Source organism: Chiloscyllium plagiosum, chromosome 32 (assembly GCF_004010195.1).
Source record: "Chiloscyllium plagiosum isolate BGI_BamShark_2017 chromosome 32, ASM401019v2, whole genome shotgun sequence".
NCBI lineage: Eukaryota > Metazoa > Chordata > Chondrichthyes > Orectolobiformes > Hemiscylliidae > Chiloscyllium > Chiloscyllium plagiosum.
The window spans coordinates 26812848-26829970 of NC_057741.1; the positions used below are offsets into that span (position 1 = coordinate 26812848).

General features: G+C 38.2%; 1 protein-coding gene across 2 annotated transcripts in view; it reads left to right on the forward strand.

Moving 5' to 3' along the window:
• The window catches only part of abraxas1 (abraxas 1, BRCA1 A complex subunit), a 20796-nt gene extending 7487 nt beyond the window's left edge, over positions 1–13309 (forward strand). The window contains exons 3-9 of one of the 2 annotated variants that reach the window (XM_043674296.1): positions 1159–1195; positions 2125–2191; positions 4029–4222; positions 4363–4482; positions 6036–6120; positions 10855–10969; positions 12522–13309. In XM_043674296.1, coding sequence (XP_043530231.1) covers positions 1159–1195; positions 2125–2191; positions 4029–4222; positions 4363–4482; positions 6036–6120; positions 10855–10969; positions 12522–12970 — 1067 coding nt within the window. In that variant the 3' untranslated portion in view covers positions 12971–13309. Of the gene's footprint in view, positions 1–1158; positions 1196–2124; positions 2192–4028; positions 4223–4362; positions 4483–6035; positions 6121–10771; positions 10970–12521 lie in introns of those variants that run through there. The other variant, XM_043674297.1, reaches the window with a different exon arrangement.
• Positions 13310–17123: the final 3814 nt, after the last annotated feature.

Genomic DNA, 17123 nt, shown 5'->3' on the forward strand with positions numbered 1-17123 from the left:
TTTCTGTTGTGGTTCTGTTCGCCGAGCTTGAAGTTTTTGTTGCAAACGTTTCGTATAGGACAAACAGGAAGACAGCTAACAATCCGCATACATGAACATCAACTAGCCTCGAAACGACACGACCAGCTATCCTTAGTAGCCACACACGCAGACAACAAGCAACATGAATTCGACTGGGACAACACTACTATCATAGGGCAAGCCAGACAGAGAACAGCCAGGGAATTCCTAGAGGCATGGCATTCATCCACAAACTCCATCAACAAACACATCGACCTGGACCCAATATACCAACCACTACAGCGGACAGCTGAAACTGACAACCGGAAGCAGCAGGGACAGACCACTATAAACACCGAAGGAAACATCAAAGAAGCGCTTCGCAGGAGGCTCCCAAGCACTGATGATGTCGCCTAGCCAGGGGACGAAACGTTTGCAACAAAAACTTCCAGCTCGGCGAACAGAACCGCAACAACGAGCACCCGAGCTACAAATCTTCGCACAAACTTTGTAAATTGTTTTATCTACCAGTAGCATTCCTAAATTACTTGATTTTCAGAGAATGCATACAATTTTAAATTTGCTTAAAGAAATCGGAGTTTTTAGCAACAGCTACAGTACCAAGTTTTTTGAAATGGGTGTAATGGTTGTGATTGTTATGTACAATTTGCAAACCTTCATAATAACCCAATAAGTTGCCTATTACATCACAAACTTTGCAGATCCACCTTTCATGCCAGTTCTTGCTATTCCTGTAGTTTGTTGTTTTAACTTGAACTTATGAAATCTGTTCTTTAACCATGACTTATAAAAGTACCTTTCTAAAAATTAAAATTGTTCATTTCATATCTACTTTTAAATTTTGTGTGGTTAATATTTGTGAGCACTGTTGACCTTTTCAGAAGAAAGGATTTGCTACAAAACCCAACAACCAAAGGATGCAAACAACCTGTAACTCAACTAATGTTTCTTGCTGATATTAATTGAGCTCCCTCACATTGTAACTGTGAATGGCCTTTAAGGGGAAAGGAAGGAATATTACATATGGAACACTTTATTTCCCTCTGTTAGTATGTACAGTTTCCCTCCTGGAAGCTAGTATTACGTGTGGAAATTATTATTCCCCTCTGAACTTTAATGTGTATTTTTCCCCTCTAGATATACAGAAACATATTCCATGTTACTGGCTATTCAGGTACGTGAGCTCAGTTGATAGCTACTCTCAATCCTAAGAATTTTGTGACTCTTGCTTTCAATGGAAATTGCTCAGTCACTTTTCACTTGATTTGTGTATGAAAGGTTAATGGAACTAGTACTCCCACAAGATCTTCTGTTGAGGTTATTAGTAAGTGCAGACTTCATATGTGGAAATGCCATTAAATGAAATGAAGTAGGTGGTTTTGAAACAAAATTCTTTTGTTTTAGTACTTCAATATGCTTTGATGGGCAAACCTGAGTAAAAGGAAATAGTTTGTATATCTATGTTAGTCATGGTATTAACATCCTCTGGTGTCTAACACTATGCTCTCAATGAATGGTGGAGAGTGTTGGAGTGACAACAGTTTTCTCTTTTGCACTGTCAATTCTTTAATGAGTTTGTTAATTCAGACATCAGAGGTAAAATGGGAATTGGTGTGCCGTATCAAATTTGTTATAAACAGGACTGAGATTGTCTACATGCAGCATGAGCTACAGTGCCAGTAATAAGAACTTTCCAAAAGACACTTGTAGCTATAATATCACAACAATGCTACTAGACCTTGACAACATAACTATGAGTGACAGATTATGTCGCAAAATGTTTGCAATGTGACCAGTTCTTCATTGGTACAAGTGCTAACCCTTAAATTACTTTAACATACAGGAGTAATGGTACTTTTTCATCTTGATAGCATTTTAAAACATAGAAGTGATCCACCTTATTGTGTCATATGGATCATCATTGTGATTTTGTCCATATTACTGAAAGTAGCTGAGTTATAACATAAGCAGTACCAAGTTTTGTAAGTATGGGCATTGTGCCAAAATTAAAGCTGAAAGTCATACAGTTAGAGTGGAAACTAAGATACACAGTGCTTTTTGAATTGAAGTGATGTTATGAATGTTCTATCTGTCTTTTTACAGTTTTTATAACTCTGCTGGTGAAGTGGACGAAAGAGCATTGCAGAAAATACTGTTAAATCAGGAAAAGGTATTGTCAAGACCAGCTGATGCAAAATAATCAAGAAGATTTTCTGTTTGATTGGCATTTAACAAATTATTCAGGCTTTAATTTAACACCTGGTTGTACGTTTTATAATTTGAAAAAGTTGTCTAGTAATTGTTGAGAGTGTTGCTAAAACGCTCACCTGATTGGTTGAGTATAACAGTTTTATTTGCAGTCAGGAATTAGTGTGGCTTCACAATCTTGTTCTTGGTGACATGCAGAAAACTGAAGTTCTTTAGCTTTCATCTGGTATGTTGAATCTTCTATAAATTTAGTCCAGTTAGTTCTGAGTTTTAGTTTTGTTTCCTGAAACAGCTCGTTAAGAACTATTAATAACAGCTTTAAATTAATCAGGATGTGTCATGAGATCTTGCTGTATAATATCAATTTGATGCCTTCATACAATACATGCAGTAATATATGGTCTGTGTCTGCAGGAAAATCTTTGTCTTTAATGATAGGGGCATGTATTCTCTAAAAAGAGCAACTTCCTTTAAACTAATTGCACTGCCCTTGGAAAACCTTTGGCAGTTTTCTTTGGGAAAATTGGGGAAGATCACATCAACCAATAAGAATCTGTTATGGAGAAGAGGATTTGACTTAGTACAGTTGGTGACTGTAATGCAGACTTGTGTTGACTGATTTAATTTAACTTGAGGCTACATTTGTGATTTTGAAATATTTTAGTTTTTAAATTGTAGTTATACTGGGCCCAGGTGTTGTGCTAAAATCATTGTTTAGATGAACTTATGAAAGCTGGTCTATCAGTGCTCCAGATTTTTGAATTGTGCCTATGACTGAAAGGTCAATGTCTCCTGAGTGTCCAATACCCTCTTCAACCTTTAATGTTATAGAAAGGTTCTCTGTATTTTCTGTGACAAACCAAGACTTCATTGGCAGTTTTGAGGATATTTTCTCTCCTAAATTTCCTTGCATTTTTACTCTCCACTCATTTCAATTTCCAGCCAAGGTCTGATTATACACTTTTGCAGTTGACCAGGAGGACCAGTTTTTGGATCAGTTGGGGAAACATTACAAACACACATGAAAAAGGGAAGAATTTCAAATTTAGTTTGAATCCTGTCTATGCTGTTTGAGATTCTTCTATTCATTAACATTGAGGACCTTTTGTTTCAAAGCAGCTTTGAGTGGCAGAGGGCCAGAGCACAAGACCTTGTTGCCCACAATGTGGCATTATTTGGGAATAAGTCTATGATATTCTCAGGGTGCAGTTAAAGCAGCTAGTTGAATTTCACAGATGAGCTTTACTTCACATCTGACACTATCTCACTTGGGAATCTTGCAATATGATGTTCAAAGTGGAACGTGTTACCTTTTGAAGCTTTGTGAAATCAATCAAAAATAATGCTTAAAATTTTAAAAACAAATTTTCCTGCACTGTTTATTTCAGGGAACCTTGGGTCCACAAGTAAATGTTTGCCAAAGTTTTGAGATTTGTTGAATTATACTATGAAAGTGCACATAAAAAGTTAACTACTGTTATGTGCACTTGCTTGGTTAATTGCTATGTACGGTGCATGCAGATGGTTAATGGCTAGGCAGAATACATGGTGGTAATTAACGATTGACATAGGTGCAGGTAGTTAACTGTCAGGTGACTTAAATATGTTTAGGTAACTGCTGGGTGATAAGGATGAAAGAAGTTAACTGTTGGGGGGCATGTTTTTTAATTGACTCAGCCGTGATAATAACAGCTTCTTTGGTAAATGACTTAAATTTCAAAATTGATTGTTGTTCCACACTTTCCCATGTTTTAACCTGGGTCTAGATCTAAATTTACTTGTACTTCTTCCCCCCTTAGAATGTAATTGGTTGGTATAAGTTCAGACGTAACACAAATCAGACCATGACATTCCGAGAACGTCTCCTTCACAGGAACCTTCAGAAGCATCTGAAAAACCAACAGTTGGTGTTTTTTCTCTTTACCAGCAAGTTAAGCAGAGAGAATGGCTCCACGCATAGTCTGGAGTATACGCTGTATAAACCCCAGGGAAGGTAAGCATCATGCAGATTTTTTTCAAACTGTATTGTCAGCTGGTGCAAGTTTGAGAAATGTAGTCAATGTAAAACATTTTATAGCCCATTTCAAAAATAATTTTAAAGCTGAATATTTATTTTGTTCTTTTCAAATTTAGTTTTATTGAGCGAATACCTATATCCGTTACCAATCTAGGAATGTCTGAACAACAAGACTACAAAACATTTTCTGGACCGAGTAGTGCAGGTGGCTATAGTCGAGCAATGAAGAAACACAGGTAGAAAACACAATTTGTCCTATCTACTGTGATAATTAACAAAGATGCTGTGGAATGTGACCCTACCACTTAAGGGTACTTGTTAGAGGGTAAGGAGTAGTGATGGTGAAGTAAATATGAACGTGATGTTGGCATCTGGCAAGTGCCCACAATAAATAACACTATTTTCCCTCATACTTTGGATCAAATATTAATACTGACACAGCTGCATTTTTTAAAATTATAGTTTGCCTTGTAGTGGCATGTTCAGAATGCACTGAAGACAGAATTTCAGAAATTCTGTTTTTAAAAAGAAAATGTACTCAACTTGTGGGATGAGTCTTCTCTCATCATGTGCTACCTCTGGAATCTCCAATAGTACATGCAATTCATTGAGTTTGTACTGTTTGGTCCGCTGTGTATTAGTGAACCAGAAGCTGTGTTACTGCCATCATCTGGATGCAGCCAGTTTGATCATTTTTAAATTTTAATTTACCAGATAACTTTGGGTAAACTTGAAATAAGACAGCTGCTGCAGATTTGAATTAGATTTTATTGGAAGTATTTATTTGAAAAGAAGCATTTTCAAAATTAATTGAGGAAAATGAAATTTTCACAGTTTATCAAGTTTTCATTTCTGGCCTATTTACCCAAGTTTGAACTCTCGATTGTTTTATGTTTTATCTTTTTTTAATCAGTAAATACAGATGAAGGATTTAGGTCCATGATACAGGACATCCCATGATTGAGAAGAATGTAAGGCGAGTTAAATTAGAAAGCATTAATCAGATTGACAGAATTTAAGTTTTAAAAACTTGGAAGTTTTGACTGATGTCTCGCCATTTGAAAATTCATAAAAAGATGTCCTGAACTGTTCTAGCTACTCAAAAGCCATCTCTGACAATCAGCTTAAATATATGTCACCAAAATAATGAGCAACTGAGGTTAATGGATTAGGTAGTCATTTAGCATAGTCTTCAACTGTTTCTTCCCAACAGTTTCCATAGGTGTTGTGGAAATCTGAATATTATCAGAAATTGTGCATTATTTCACTGTACTTGTAGTTACGTAAATGACAGTGTAAAGAAATACATGGTTGACACGAACCTGCAAACGGGTTGTAATTGGTACAAATCAAAATATGGTGGCAATTCTGTGACATTGAGCAGAATTCAATATGATGTGATTTGCATTTGAATTATTTTAGAACAAATATGACAGTGCAGAAGGCATGGTGAAATAGCAATGGTTCAAGCAGAGTGGAATGTTTAACATTGTGTTAGACATCAAGTCTATGTTAAACTTAATGGAAGTTATCATTGCTGAACCCGGGCCAATATTTAGAGTAGACCTGAAATCTGTTAATAGTTGGGCATTTAGTTTGATCAAAACATTTCCCTTGGTTGCGAGGAGGGACCAATGTTGGGTTCATTACTTATTCTTAATATGTCGGTTATCAATAAAATATCACTTCTTTCCCTAGTATAGTAGTGAGACAGTCATAAAATCAAACATTTTTGAAAGATGGATAAGATAAATTGGAGTGTGTGAGACCAGTACTTTTCTTCTTACAGACTTGTGTTTTTTGATCAAGAAGGCTCCTTAAAAGAGGTTCAGAGAATTAAAGGAATGTATGGTACACTGCAGGAAGAATTGAAGGTAACTGGAATATCAATCACAGACTTATTGTGCAATACTGTTCCATCCAGTTGCAGTTCTAAGGCTGGCTATAAATGCTGGTGTTTTGTATGTTTCGTTGCTTGTTTCACTATTAACTAGTTATTCATATGAAATTCTGTTGTTCCATTCACAGTATGCAGTACGATTTAAAATATATCCAGGATTGTTAAACTATAAACAAACTCCAGGACTACTATCTTATGACGTTATGGCACCATTTCTGTATCCAAATCTAGTTTAAGAAAGTAGGATAAGAATGACATCTGTCATGTTCTTCAGAGACAGTTATGACTTATATGATTCAAACATATAAGTATATACCAAAAATCAGTGATAAAGATGCAAAGAATGGCCCTCTGGCTTAACTTTTTTTAAGAAACAGGAATGTGGGCTAGTCACTCCTTTGAGTCTGTTCTCCTCCACCTATGTGATAAAGGCTGATTTCTATCTTAATTCCACGAGTCCAGTTCCATATACTTAGTGTTTCCGAACTCTTTTCTGAATATCTTGGCCCTGAATTTAGAAATACATTCCCAGACTCCCCACCAGTCTCACAGATAAGGATATTTCCAATTACCAGGCCATGGTAAGCTAGCTAATCTCAGCTGGGACAGTGCTCAAAGTGCTACCCTTCACCTCTTTGTTTGTAGGAAGAAAGAATTGGATTGGGTGGTGAGGATGGAGAAATGAGTAATGTCACGCTAACAAAAGCCATAAAAGTAGGTAGTCGAGCAATTCTCAACAGCACTTTTGGGGGAAAATAGCCATCCGGCTCAGCAGAGAAGTTAGTTTTCTGCGAGTCTCTTGTACAGACTTGCCGTGTTGTTCAAGATTATTTCCAGCTTTCCCTAGTCCTGAGCAATTTTGGATATCCAGGCATGGGAAGACAGAAATTAGAATATACAAGATCACCAATTCAGTATTATTTATTTAGAGTCTTTGAGATCTGCAGCACAGAAACAGACCCTTTGGTCCAATTTGTCCATGCCAACCAGATATCCTAAACAGATTCAATTCCATTCGTCAGCATTTGGCCCATATCCCTCTAAGCCCTTCCTATTCATGTGCCCATCCAGATGCCCTTTAAATGTTGGTATTGTACCATCTCTGGTAGCTCATTCCCTATAAGCACCACCCTCTGCATGAAAATGTTGCCCCTTAGATCCCTTTTACATCTTTCCCCTCTCACCTTAAACCTATGCTTTGGACTTCACCCTTTTCATGCCCCGCATGATTTTATAAGTCTCTGTGAGGTCCACTCTCAGCCTCTGACGCTCTAGGAAAATGGCCCCAGTCTATTCAGTTTCTCATTTTAGTTCAAACCCTCCAACCCTGGCAAAATTCTTCTAAATCTTTTCTGTACCCTTTCAAGTTTCACAACGTCTTTCCTATTAATTTGACTTCCTGTTTTAGGGTAACACTTCTGCTTTTCACTTAACATCATGGCAGGAAATGGGTTGGCAGAAGTGGTCAAGGAATGAAGGATCTTCCTGGTCTGTCTAACTGACCACCACCTACAATGTCAAACAAGGTGACGTTATAAAGCTAAACCACAGGGAAAATTAGGAACATTGATTTGAACACCTACTGGCAGGCAGCTAAAAGCAGGAAATATGAAAGTACCTTCTCCACCTCAGTAGTTGAAACTGAAATGAGTAAACCTGAAGCACCATGGAGAGAAAACATTGTTGGGCTAAATTAACTCAATCACTCCAATGGACTCCCACTATATATCCTGTGGCACAGCCAGAAACTCCCATTTCAATCAAGCTAAGCCTCTGGTTGCTGTACCTAATCCAGAGGGACTGCTGGCATTGGAAGTTCCTACCGTTCTGGCTGAACTCTTGTTTGACACTAATTTGTGGCTAGTGCTGATGTCAGATGAGATGTGCCAGGCACAAGAAAGAAGCAAGCGTGCAACAGCAGAACAATTCAGCTTAGTCTTTCTTAAGAAAATCACACTGTAAATTTTTGCTATAAATTCTGTGTGTTAGGATTGAGCCCTCCACTACCACCTGATGAAGGAGCGACGCTCCGAAAGCTAGTGTAGTTCCAATTAAACCTGTTGGACTATAACCTGGTGTTGAGATTTTTAACTTTGTACACCCCAGTCCAACACCGACATCTCCAAATTAAGAAAATTCGGCAGTGGCCTGAAGAGAGTTTCATAAGGAAGCTGGCACACATTAATGGCGACAACACACTGGCCATACTGCTTTCTCCGACACATCGAGTGTCACCTATCGTGCCTCTAATTAAAAATCTTAGTTTTGTTTCCAATTGTCTAAAGTGGCCTTTCCTGTCTTCACCAATAACATGGGGTTGCCCAACATGTCCTCATATGGGGACAGTCTTCAGATAGGGGGGTGGTTGGGGTGGGGGGAGAGGTGGAGGAAGACATAAGGTGAAGCAGTATTTGTACTTTTTCAATCAAGTCTATTGTGTTCACTGCTCACAATGTAGACTTCTGCATATTGGCAGGACCAAACAGACCAGTGACCACTTTATAGAACATCTCTGCTATGTCTGCAAGAGTGACCCTTACTTTATGGTCACTGAAATTTGAATAACCTGTCTTTCTTTAATGCTCACATTGCTGCAGTGGTCCAACGAAGCCCAATGAAAACAAGAGTTACAGCATCATATTATCTGATTAGGCAGATTACAACCTTCAGGACTCTATACTGAGTTCATAACTTCAGAGCATGAACTCTGTCCTTAATTTTGTTTACTGTCATCTCCCTGCGTGTTATAATTCACTCTGTTATTCACTACTCTTCATTGTTCCCCCATCACTCTCTGCTACCAGAAGCACTCCCTTTACCTATTGCCTTTTATAATCTGGTCCACTTGTTGCTTCTCCCTCTTTCTCCACAGCATGTAACCCATCACTTTTCCAGCTCCCTTTGACTCCAAAGAATAGTTATATTGGACTTGAAACATTCACTGTTTCTCTGTCCACAGATGCTGCAAGACCTGCTGAGTTTCTCCAACTATTTGTTTTTACTTCAGATCGCAAGTATCGACAATACTTTGCTTTTATTCTATTGGCTCAGTTTGTTAGAAGCACCAAATGTGGTGCACCTGGGCTATAAGATGCAGATTTTAATAGCTGGCATTTTGTTTTTAACAAAATCTGATAAGGTACTGACTTTACCTGTTTGGATTGATGTGATGCAAAGGAGACTTGAACAGATTTTCCATATGTGATTCATCACAGGCTGCTGGAGCCCACCATCTTGTGATTGTTCATAAATGGGGATTGAAAGATTGGGAGTAATTTTTTCAGTCATTGGTCTTGGGTCAGGTTAATTAGCGACATTGTGGGTAATCTTGAATAAGAATCAGAAGGAAGACGGCGAGAATCTCTTGAGAGGTATAATATCAAGAATGTGCTTTCTGAAAGCAGGGGAGAGGGATTGAGGGAAGCAAATTCATTTCACTTGCAAAAGGAAATTAAATATATACTTGAAAAGAAAACAAATTATGTGGTGAAAGCTCTTTTGAAGTGTCTGCACAAGCACAATGGACCGAATGTGTCTCGTTCTGCAAAATTATGATTCCATTTCTGTTGTATTGATATCGAGGAATGAAAAACAATTGCTTTGATTGAATATTGAGCCAGTAAGCCTATGAACTTAAGTGCATGGCTTTAATTCAAAATGGACAACCAAAACTGCAGATAACTCGAGCTGTGCTCCAGTTGCAGTCAAATATGGATTTTGCACAATTGCACGGTTTACGATTGTACTCTATGCTCTTGTTGTTTTTAATTACGTCACTCATCTGGATATTTCTACTATTTTTGTATTTGAGCCTCTGGTTCTCGATCGAGTTGGAGAGTCATAATCGTAGTCTTTCCATTGAATGTGTTTTCATATTTTTCTCTTGCCTTTGTCCACATTCAATTGCATATTCCACCCATCAGCCCATTTCACAAAGCTGTTTGTCGTGTTGAAATCTCTTAGTTCTCCTTTGAGTTTGTCAAACCACCTGCTTAAGTGTTGTCAGCAATTATTTTTATAGAACATTTAAAATTTCATCTTTTTGATTATTTGCCTGTATAGATTTTGTCTCAGATCTGATTAGTTTTTGCTAATCACATGACCATAATGCATTTTTTCACACATCACTATCATTTTCTGCTCCCAGCTTGTCTATCACTCCAGCTAAATCTCTTTTCTTCCCACACTTGCTACTCACTGCTTCCTGTGAAAACAACAGAACGATACTCAATCATTAGCAGAGCGAGTTGATAACAAAGTGGAATAAAAGAGACAGTGACATAATAATCAAGACCAACAAGAAATAGTTAAAAATCACACAACACCAGGTTATAGTCTAACAGGTTTATTTGGAAGCACTAGCTTTCAGGGCGCTGCTTCTTCATCAGTGGTTGCCTGATTAAGGAGCAGCGCTCCGAAAGTTAGTGCTTCCAAATAAACCTGTTGGACTATAACCTGGTGATGTGTGATTTTTAACTTTGTACATCCCAGTCCAACACTGGCATCTCCAAATCATAACAAGAAAGAGACTTTTGACATATTGTCAATATTTATGAAATATAACTATATAAATTTGTCCGTGCGATTGACCATGCAAGATGTTTGAAATGTTATTTTTGCTTTAGGTATGCATTTTTGTTCAAGAACTTTCAACTTGTATGGATAATAAATTCCACATTTTCGTTACTTAAATCCCACCATGTCACAGACAACTTGTTTAAAGGTAGAAGAAAGTGAACGCTCGGTGGAACGTTTGCTAACTGATGTACAACAACTCAGGAAAATGGTATCTGAGAAGAAAAAGCTGTACACACTGATTCCAGGTATGAATGAGGAACTGGTCAGTACTGGGCTAAATATTCTAGCATACAGCTTTCTGAACATTTTCTCAATGTCACCCATTTAATGCCTCCAGTAACAAGACCAATATTTCTGCAGCCTATGGCTGTAGCAGCATTTGAGCCTCAAAGAATAACTATATTGTTGTGCCCACCAACATAAAAGCACGAATATTTAAAGGGGTGTCATACTGTCAAGATTCAGTCTGAGCTCCATGGCCACCATTGTCATGGACCTTGCAAAGCCGAAATCTTACCCCATAAATAACAGTTTGGGAGTCTCTCTTCTTGCACAAGATATTAACGTCTAATTCTGGTAGAAAAGATAAGAGCTTGAAGGTTTCAAAAAGGAGTTAAGTTTATAAGAAAACTGAAATGGAAGTTAAAATTAAATCCAAGATAGTGTGGAGTGTTATCTTCCTAGAACAGGAGTAAGGCCATGTAGCCATACTATAGCTCAAGCACTAAGAATTTTGTGGTTGCTCCTTTCCAGCTGTATTGACAAAAGATAAGTAGACCATAAGAGAATTTTTTTTCATGCATCGTTAACTAAAATTTGAAAGCTCATGAGGATACAGAATGCACTTTTCAAACACCTAATGAGCTTCATATGAGCTACCTATTAGAATACTGTAGGATATTATGAATGGTCATACTTGATGCATTTACCTCTCATTTGTTCTGAAGTAGAAAAAATATCGATGTGATAAAATTAACTTACCATTTGGTTCCCTCCCCCACCCCCATTTGTGGTAGCTTAATTACTCTAATCAAGGGTAACATTGGGACTACTAATTCCAACATATCCAAATTAAGGAAACTGAAAAGTCAGGCAATACTCTGGATTGTTCTTCAACAACTTCTACTTGTGATGCATATAACCATAGATGGAGGTAAGGTTGGATTTAGGTCTAATGGGTTGAGATGATAGATTAGCCTGCTGACGATTGAATGTAAAGAAAGGTCACTTGTGCAGATTCCCAGAATGCTGCTTGGCAGCATTTGAGACAAAAAAAAAACTGCAGATGCTGGAATCCAAGGTAGACAAGCAGGAGGCTGGAAGAACACAAGCCAGGCAGCATCAGGAGGTGGAGAAGTGAGCGTTTCAGGTGTAACGCTTCTTTGGGGTTTGAAGTCCTGAAGAAGGTTTACACCCGAAACGCTGACTTCTCCACCTCTTGATGCTGCCTGGCTTGTTGTGTTCTTCCAGTCTTCTGCTTGTTTACCTTGTAACATTTAAGCATCTGGATGAGCACTTAAAATGCCAGGTTATAGTAGACAATGGACCAAGTGCAGGTAAATGGGTTAATATAGCTAGACGTTTATTGGTGGGGATAGACATGGTGGGCTGAAGGGCCTGTTTCTCTACTGTACAACTCTGACTCCAAGACCTGATTTGGGACTTCCAGAATAAGGCAGTGAAAGGAAGAACAATAAAATTACATCTTTAATAGATTTATAGCTGTTTTTTCCCACGGTCCTATATTGGCATTAATGCAAATGTATTTATGTTTTTCTAATTTTTTTTACAATGCAGGAGAGAGACAGAATCATGACCTGGTAGAAAACAACATACACTTGTGTCAGGCTTTGAAGAAAGTTTTCCCAAACTCAAAACTTTTACAGTCTGTGTCAATTACAAGAGATGGTCAAGTGGTGCCAGTTCAGTGTCACAACGAAGATAACAGGGTGAACGTAAAGGACACTTTCACTCGAGTTTCAGCCAAAAGCATCCATGTGTCTTCGTCAGAAAGGGCTAATGCTTCTGGGATTACATGTAAACGCAAGGCAAAAAACTGTCTTAATCGCCCAAGTCGGGGTAAAAAACGGAGAACAGTCTGGCCAAAGGTCAGGAGATCAGCAAGTAAAGACAGTGAGGATAGTGAAAATGATTCAGTGAACATACTGACTGGGTCAGAGAATGAAGGGGATGTGCTGGATCAGTACAGCAATGATTTAACGCCTTCAGCTTCACCAACATTCTGAACTTTGCAGACACTCAGACCTGAAATGCAGTAAAGCACTCCCCACTTATGAAATGCAAAGTGCCAAATCTTTTTCTATACATATACTGAAAAGGATGTTCGCGTTTCTTCAGATGGAAAGCATGTTGCAACTTAAGGAGGAGGAAAGTATTTTGCTTTTTTAAAAGTAATCGCAGTGACTTAACCTGGTTTGAGACATTTGACAGCTATACTGGAGGCCGAAATGGTTTTAATTTTTTTGCAGCATCAATGCAGCTATGATGAGGTTAAAACATGGTTTGGAATACTGTTGTTTCACTTTTTGTGCCTGGAATTAAATTTCTCTTCTCTCCTGCCTTTAGCCTTTGAAAAGCAGATCTGTTTTCTGCTCCTTCTTTTAGTCTTCCCCAACTTTGACATCCAGTTTCCATTCTGTGCACTCCAGGCTACTCAATACGCTTCTCTCAATAAATGCCGAAGATGGAGCCTCCTGTTGAGTGGTCATCTAAGTCGAGTGGGTAATTTCTTCACGTCTGAAACATTAGGTTGGGGGGAGGGGAAGGAAAATACGGAACAATGGTTTTACCCTTGCTGCTAAATAATATTTAACTAAGCATGAGTCAAAAATCAAACTACAGAATGGAAAATACGTGCAAACCTAGGGTTTTTTAAGTTTATAGGGCTGGATGTGCAAAGTCATAATATTTTTGAAAAAAATATAATTCTAATGCACATCTACAAACAACAAACAGCCCAATCTCAGGCTAATTTTCAAGTGTAAAACTGGCCATATTTGATACTGACTTTACCATTCTTTTGAAGCCAGTGTTCTGAACTGAGGCTTAGACATTGTGGATACAAATGAAGCTCACTGCTAATGAATCCTAAAGTGCTTCATGAATGCAATCAGACAAAAATTATCAGCCAAAGAACATAGTCAGAAAGCTGAGTGGAAAAAAGTAGCTTTTAAAGAGTAAGACAACGGTAAGGATATATAGGAAGAGGGTTCCAAGCTAGGCCTGGATGATTAAAGACACAGCTGCCTGTACTTTGGCAAATAAAATGATGGGCTTAAAAAAGTCTAGAAATGGAGGAAGAAAGTTCTCAGGACTGTAGTGTTGGAGTTTGATCAACAGCTGTGTTTTGGATGCAGAGCATTTGGGGCCAGAAATTCAGGTTCATATAGGATGGAGAGGTTATGAACAGTTTGGTTCAGCCTGACTCATTCACAAGAGTGGGGCAGAAATAAGTAGGTGGAGATCACAATTTTGTTACAGGGGCCAAAAGTTATGACTTCGGTTTTCAGTTTGTGGAAATTTGGTGATTCAAGTTGCTTGTCAACATAGAATGAAATGTTAAAAGCTAATGAGGTAGTGCTGGTTGTTTCCAGCACACGTGCAGTATGACCTATCTTTGATGTTATTAAGGTATGTTGAACACTAATCATCTGACTACAGACTGTTAACTGTTCTGCTTGAAACATTTACAGGAAAAGAATAGAACAAGATAAAAGACTGGCATTTATTAAGGAAGTAATGGCGGTATTGTTGTCGAGCTGGCTGTATCTTTAAAGTTGTGTGCAGTCGTGGACCTTAGGCCTAACTTCAAACTGTAGTAATAAAATGGACCGTAGTATTAGAAAATGATATAGGTTGGGCAAACTGTTGTCTACAATACATGTGACAATATCAGTAGCTGCAAGTGGAGATCTCAGTTCCACAAACTGAGATCCTAAGAGTAAGGACATCTCTTATGACTGCTCCCATTGTTGCTTTAAAAGCTGAGGGGCACAAATGTTAAGATTGCCTACAAGTTTTTCCAATGAGGCAAGTTCTGAGAGATTGCAGATGGTCACTTCTGTACTCATTTAGAAGCTGAGTATCAGCTGGAGGGACCCTCCAGAGCAATGTGTTGCAGCAACCGGTCTGAGGCTTGAGCAGTAGTAGTAATGGTTCATCCTAGACAGATAGATAAAAGTCCTTTATCAGCCATTCTTTGGATATGCGGGGCACATAGAGGCTGAATTTTCTGAATTTAAGTTTATTCTGCATTCTCTTAGAACATGGCTGGTCCATATTCCCATTTGTGTGCTTGTGATTTAAAATTTAACACTCTTTAATGATCTCTGTATCTCAGTTTTGACATTGTTGACAGAGCATCTCACCTCTTTTTGTGGGAGAGAATTCCAAATTCTCTCAGCCTGATTTTCAAATGTGCTGGCTTTGCATAGCTGCAGCATCACTTCACTTTGGAATTCAAACCCTTGAGATCAATGATTGAAATCAAAATTCCACTGCCATTTTTATTTTAAAAATAATGCACAAGTACAAAAGTATTGTGTATGTGACTCCTGAATTCCTTTTTGCACTGTTTCAAAAACATGACAATTTATTTTCCTGATCCGAGGTGGATGGCCTTACAATTTCCACATTGAACTATAGCTTCTATAGTTTTTGCCCATTCCTCTCCCATCTACACAATACCTATGTTATCAACAAACTTGTTTGTACAAGTCATTATTCCTCATGTATGTAGTGAGAAACTATAGCCCATCTACAGATCCCTGGGTAACATCATGTGCCATCTCAATGAATTAACAAGTGCCAGAAGTTATCAGTGACATAGAACAGTGGCATGAATTGATTTTCAGTTGAATGCTGAGGTGGTGACCAGAGTGGTATGTTCATGTACATTATCTGTGCGTTCCCAGAATACAACCACTGGGAAACAGCCTGTGCTGTTGATGGTTGTGGTCACCATCAATGGTATTTCAAGTTACACCCAAGGTGCAGACACCTTCAAAAGATGTCATTACTACCACTACTGATCATTATTGACTTGGAATCTTAATTAAGTTCCCTCACCAAAAATCCCGAGAGACTGATTATCACCAGACGATGGGAATATACCATAATTGATCCCCAACTGCAGAAGAGTTAAGTCCACCTGTAGTTTTATGTATTTCCTCTGTGAGGCTAATTTCACCCCTAGCCCCATCTCTACCTTGATCCTGAAGTGTGGAGCTGCAAGTGTACATAGCCATGTCATCAATATTCCTTTGTGTAAAACTGTTGAAAATGTACCACTGTATCAAATAAAGCCAGTGTGTAATTTTACCCCTTTACAAAAATAAACATTTATACTTTGGCTGTTACATTGTTATTTTTCTATCGTTCTGCAGTGTTTACATGTAATGGCTTGTTTCTTGTAAGAAATGATTTTTTAATATCCATTGTAGTTATTACACTCTTGCCCAGGCACATTTATGAACCAGATAACCACCCTAGGGTTAAGGTCTTTAGTAAACTGCAGACTCTATTGTGGTAATACCCACTGTGAGTTGTAGGACCTATCATGAGTCTCTTATTTACAAACAACCATACTCCAATGTCCTAATGACAAAATCCACAACCAATACTTGTACTCAGACAATTCATGCCATCCACTACTCATGAGTAGTTCACATTTCTACTTGTGTACTGTTAAATTACATTGATGTGGCTGCCGCCAGTCACTTGCTTTTGGAAAAATAAATGAAAAATGTGTTCGTGTTAATTTCCTTGAATAAGTTACATTGCAATTTTTACACTTAGATATATTGTATTTCATGAGATGCTAAGGCTGTAATGTTAGTCAAAATTACTTGTTAGTAGGTACAATTTTATCTCCATACAGAATGAGGTTTTGAAGTTTTAAGTGGGCTCTTCAAGTGAAATGAGATATTAAGTTTAACAAATTGCTAAATTGGGTGATAGTCCAAAACTATTTTGTCATCAAAGACCAAGCTTGTCTCCATGGCAGCAGTTACCAACCCTTCTGTGTGCATCAGTGAACAGCCAATATCTCCAACCTTGAAGAGAAATGGCACTAGTGATGCCTCTGCAAATTCACAGGGTATGTGCTCCAATATCAGTGTGTTCTCTCAGACCAACACCCCCAGCACTGAATCATAGGTTAGCATGCAGGTACTACAAGTGAATAGTAAAGTCAGTTGAATGTGTGATACCATAAACTTCAAAACTATAACCGTTCATGGATTGATAGTCAGCAATAACACTTTCTGGAATACATATAGATGTGAGGAGAAAGTGAGGACTGCAGATGCTGGAGATCAGAGCTGAAAATGTGTTGCTGGAAAAGCGCAGCAGGTCAGGCAGCATCCAGGGAACAGGAGA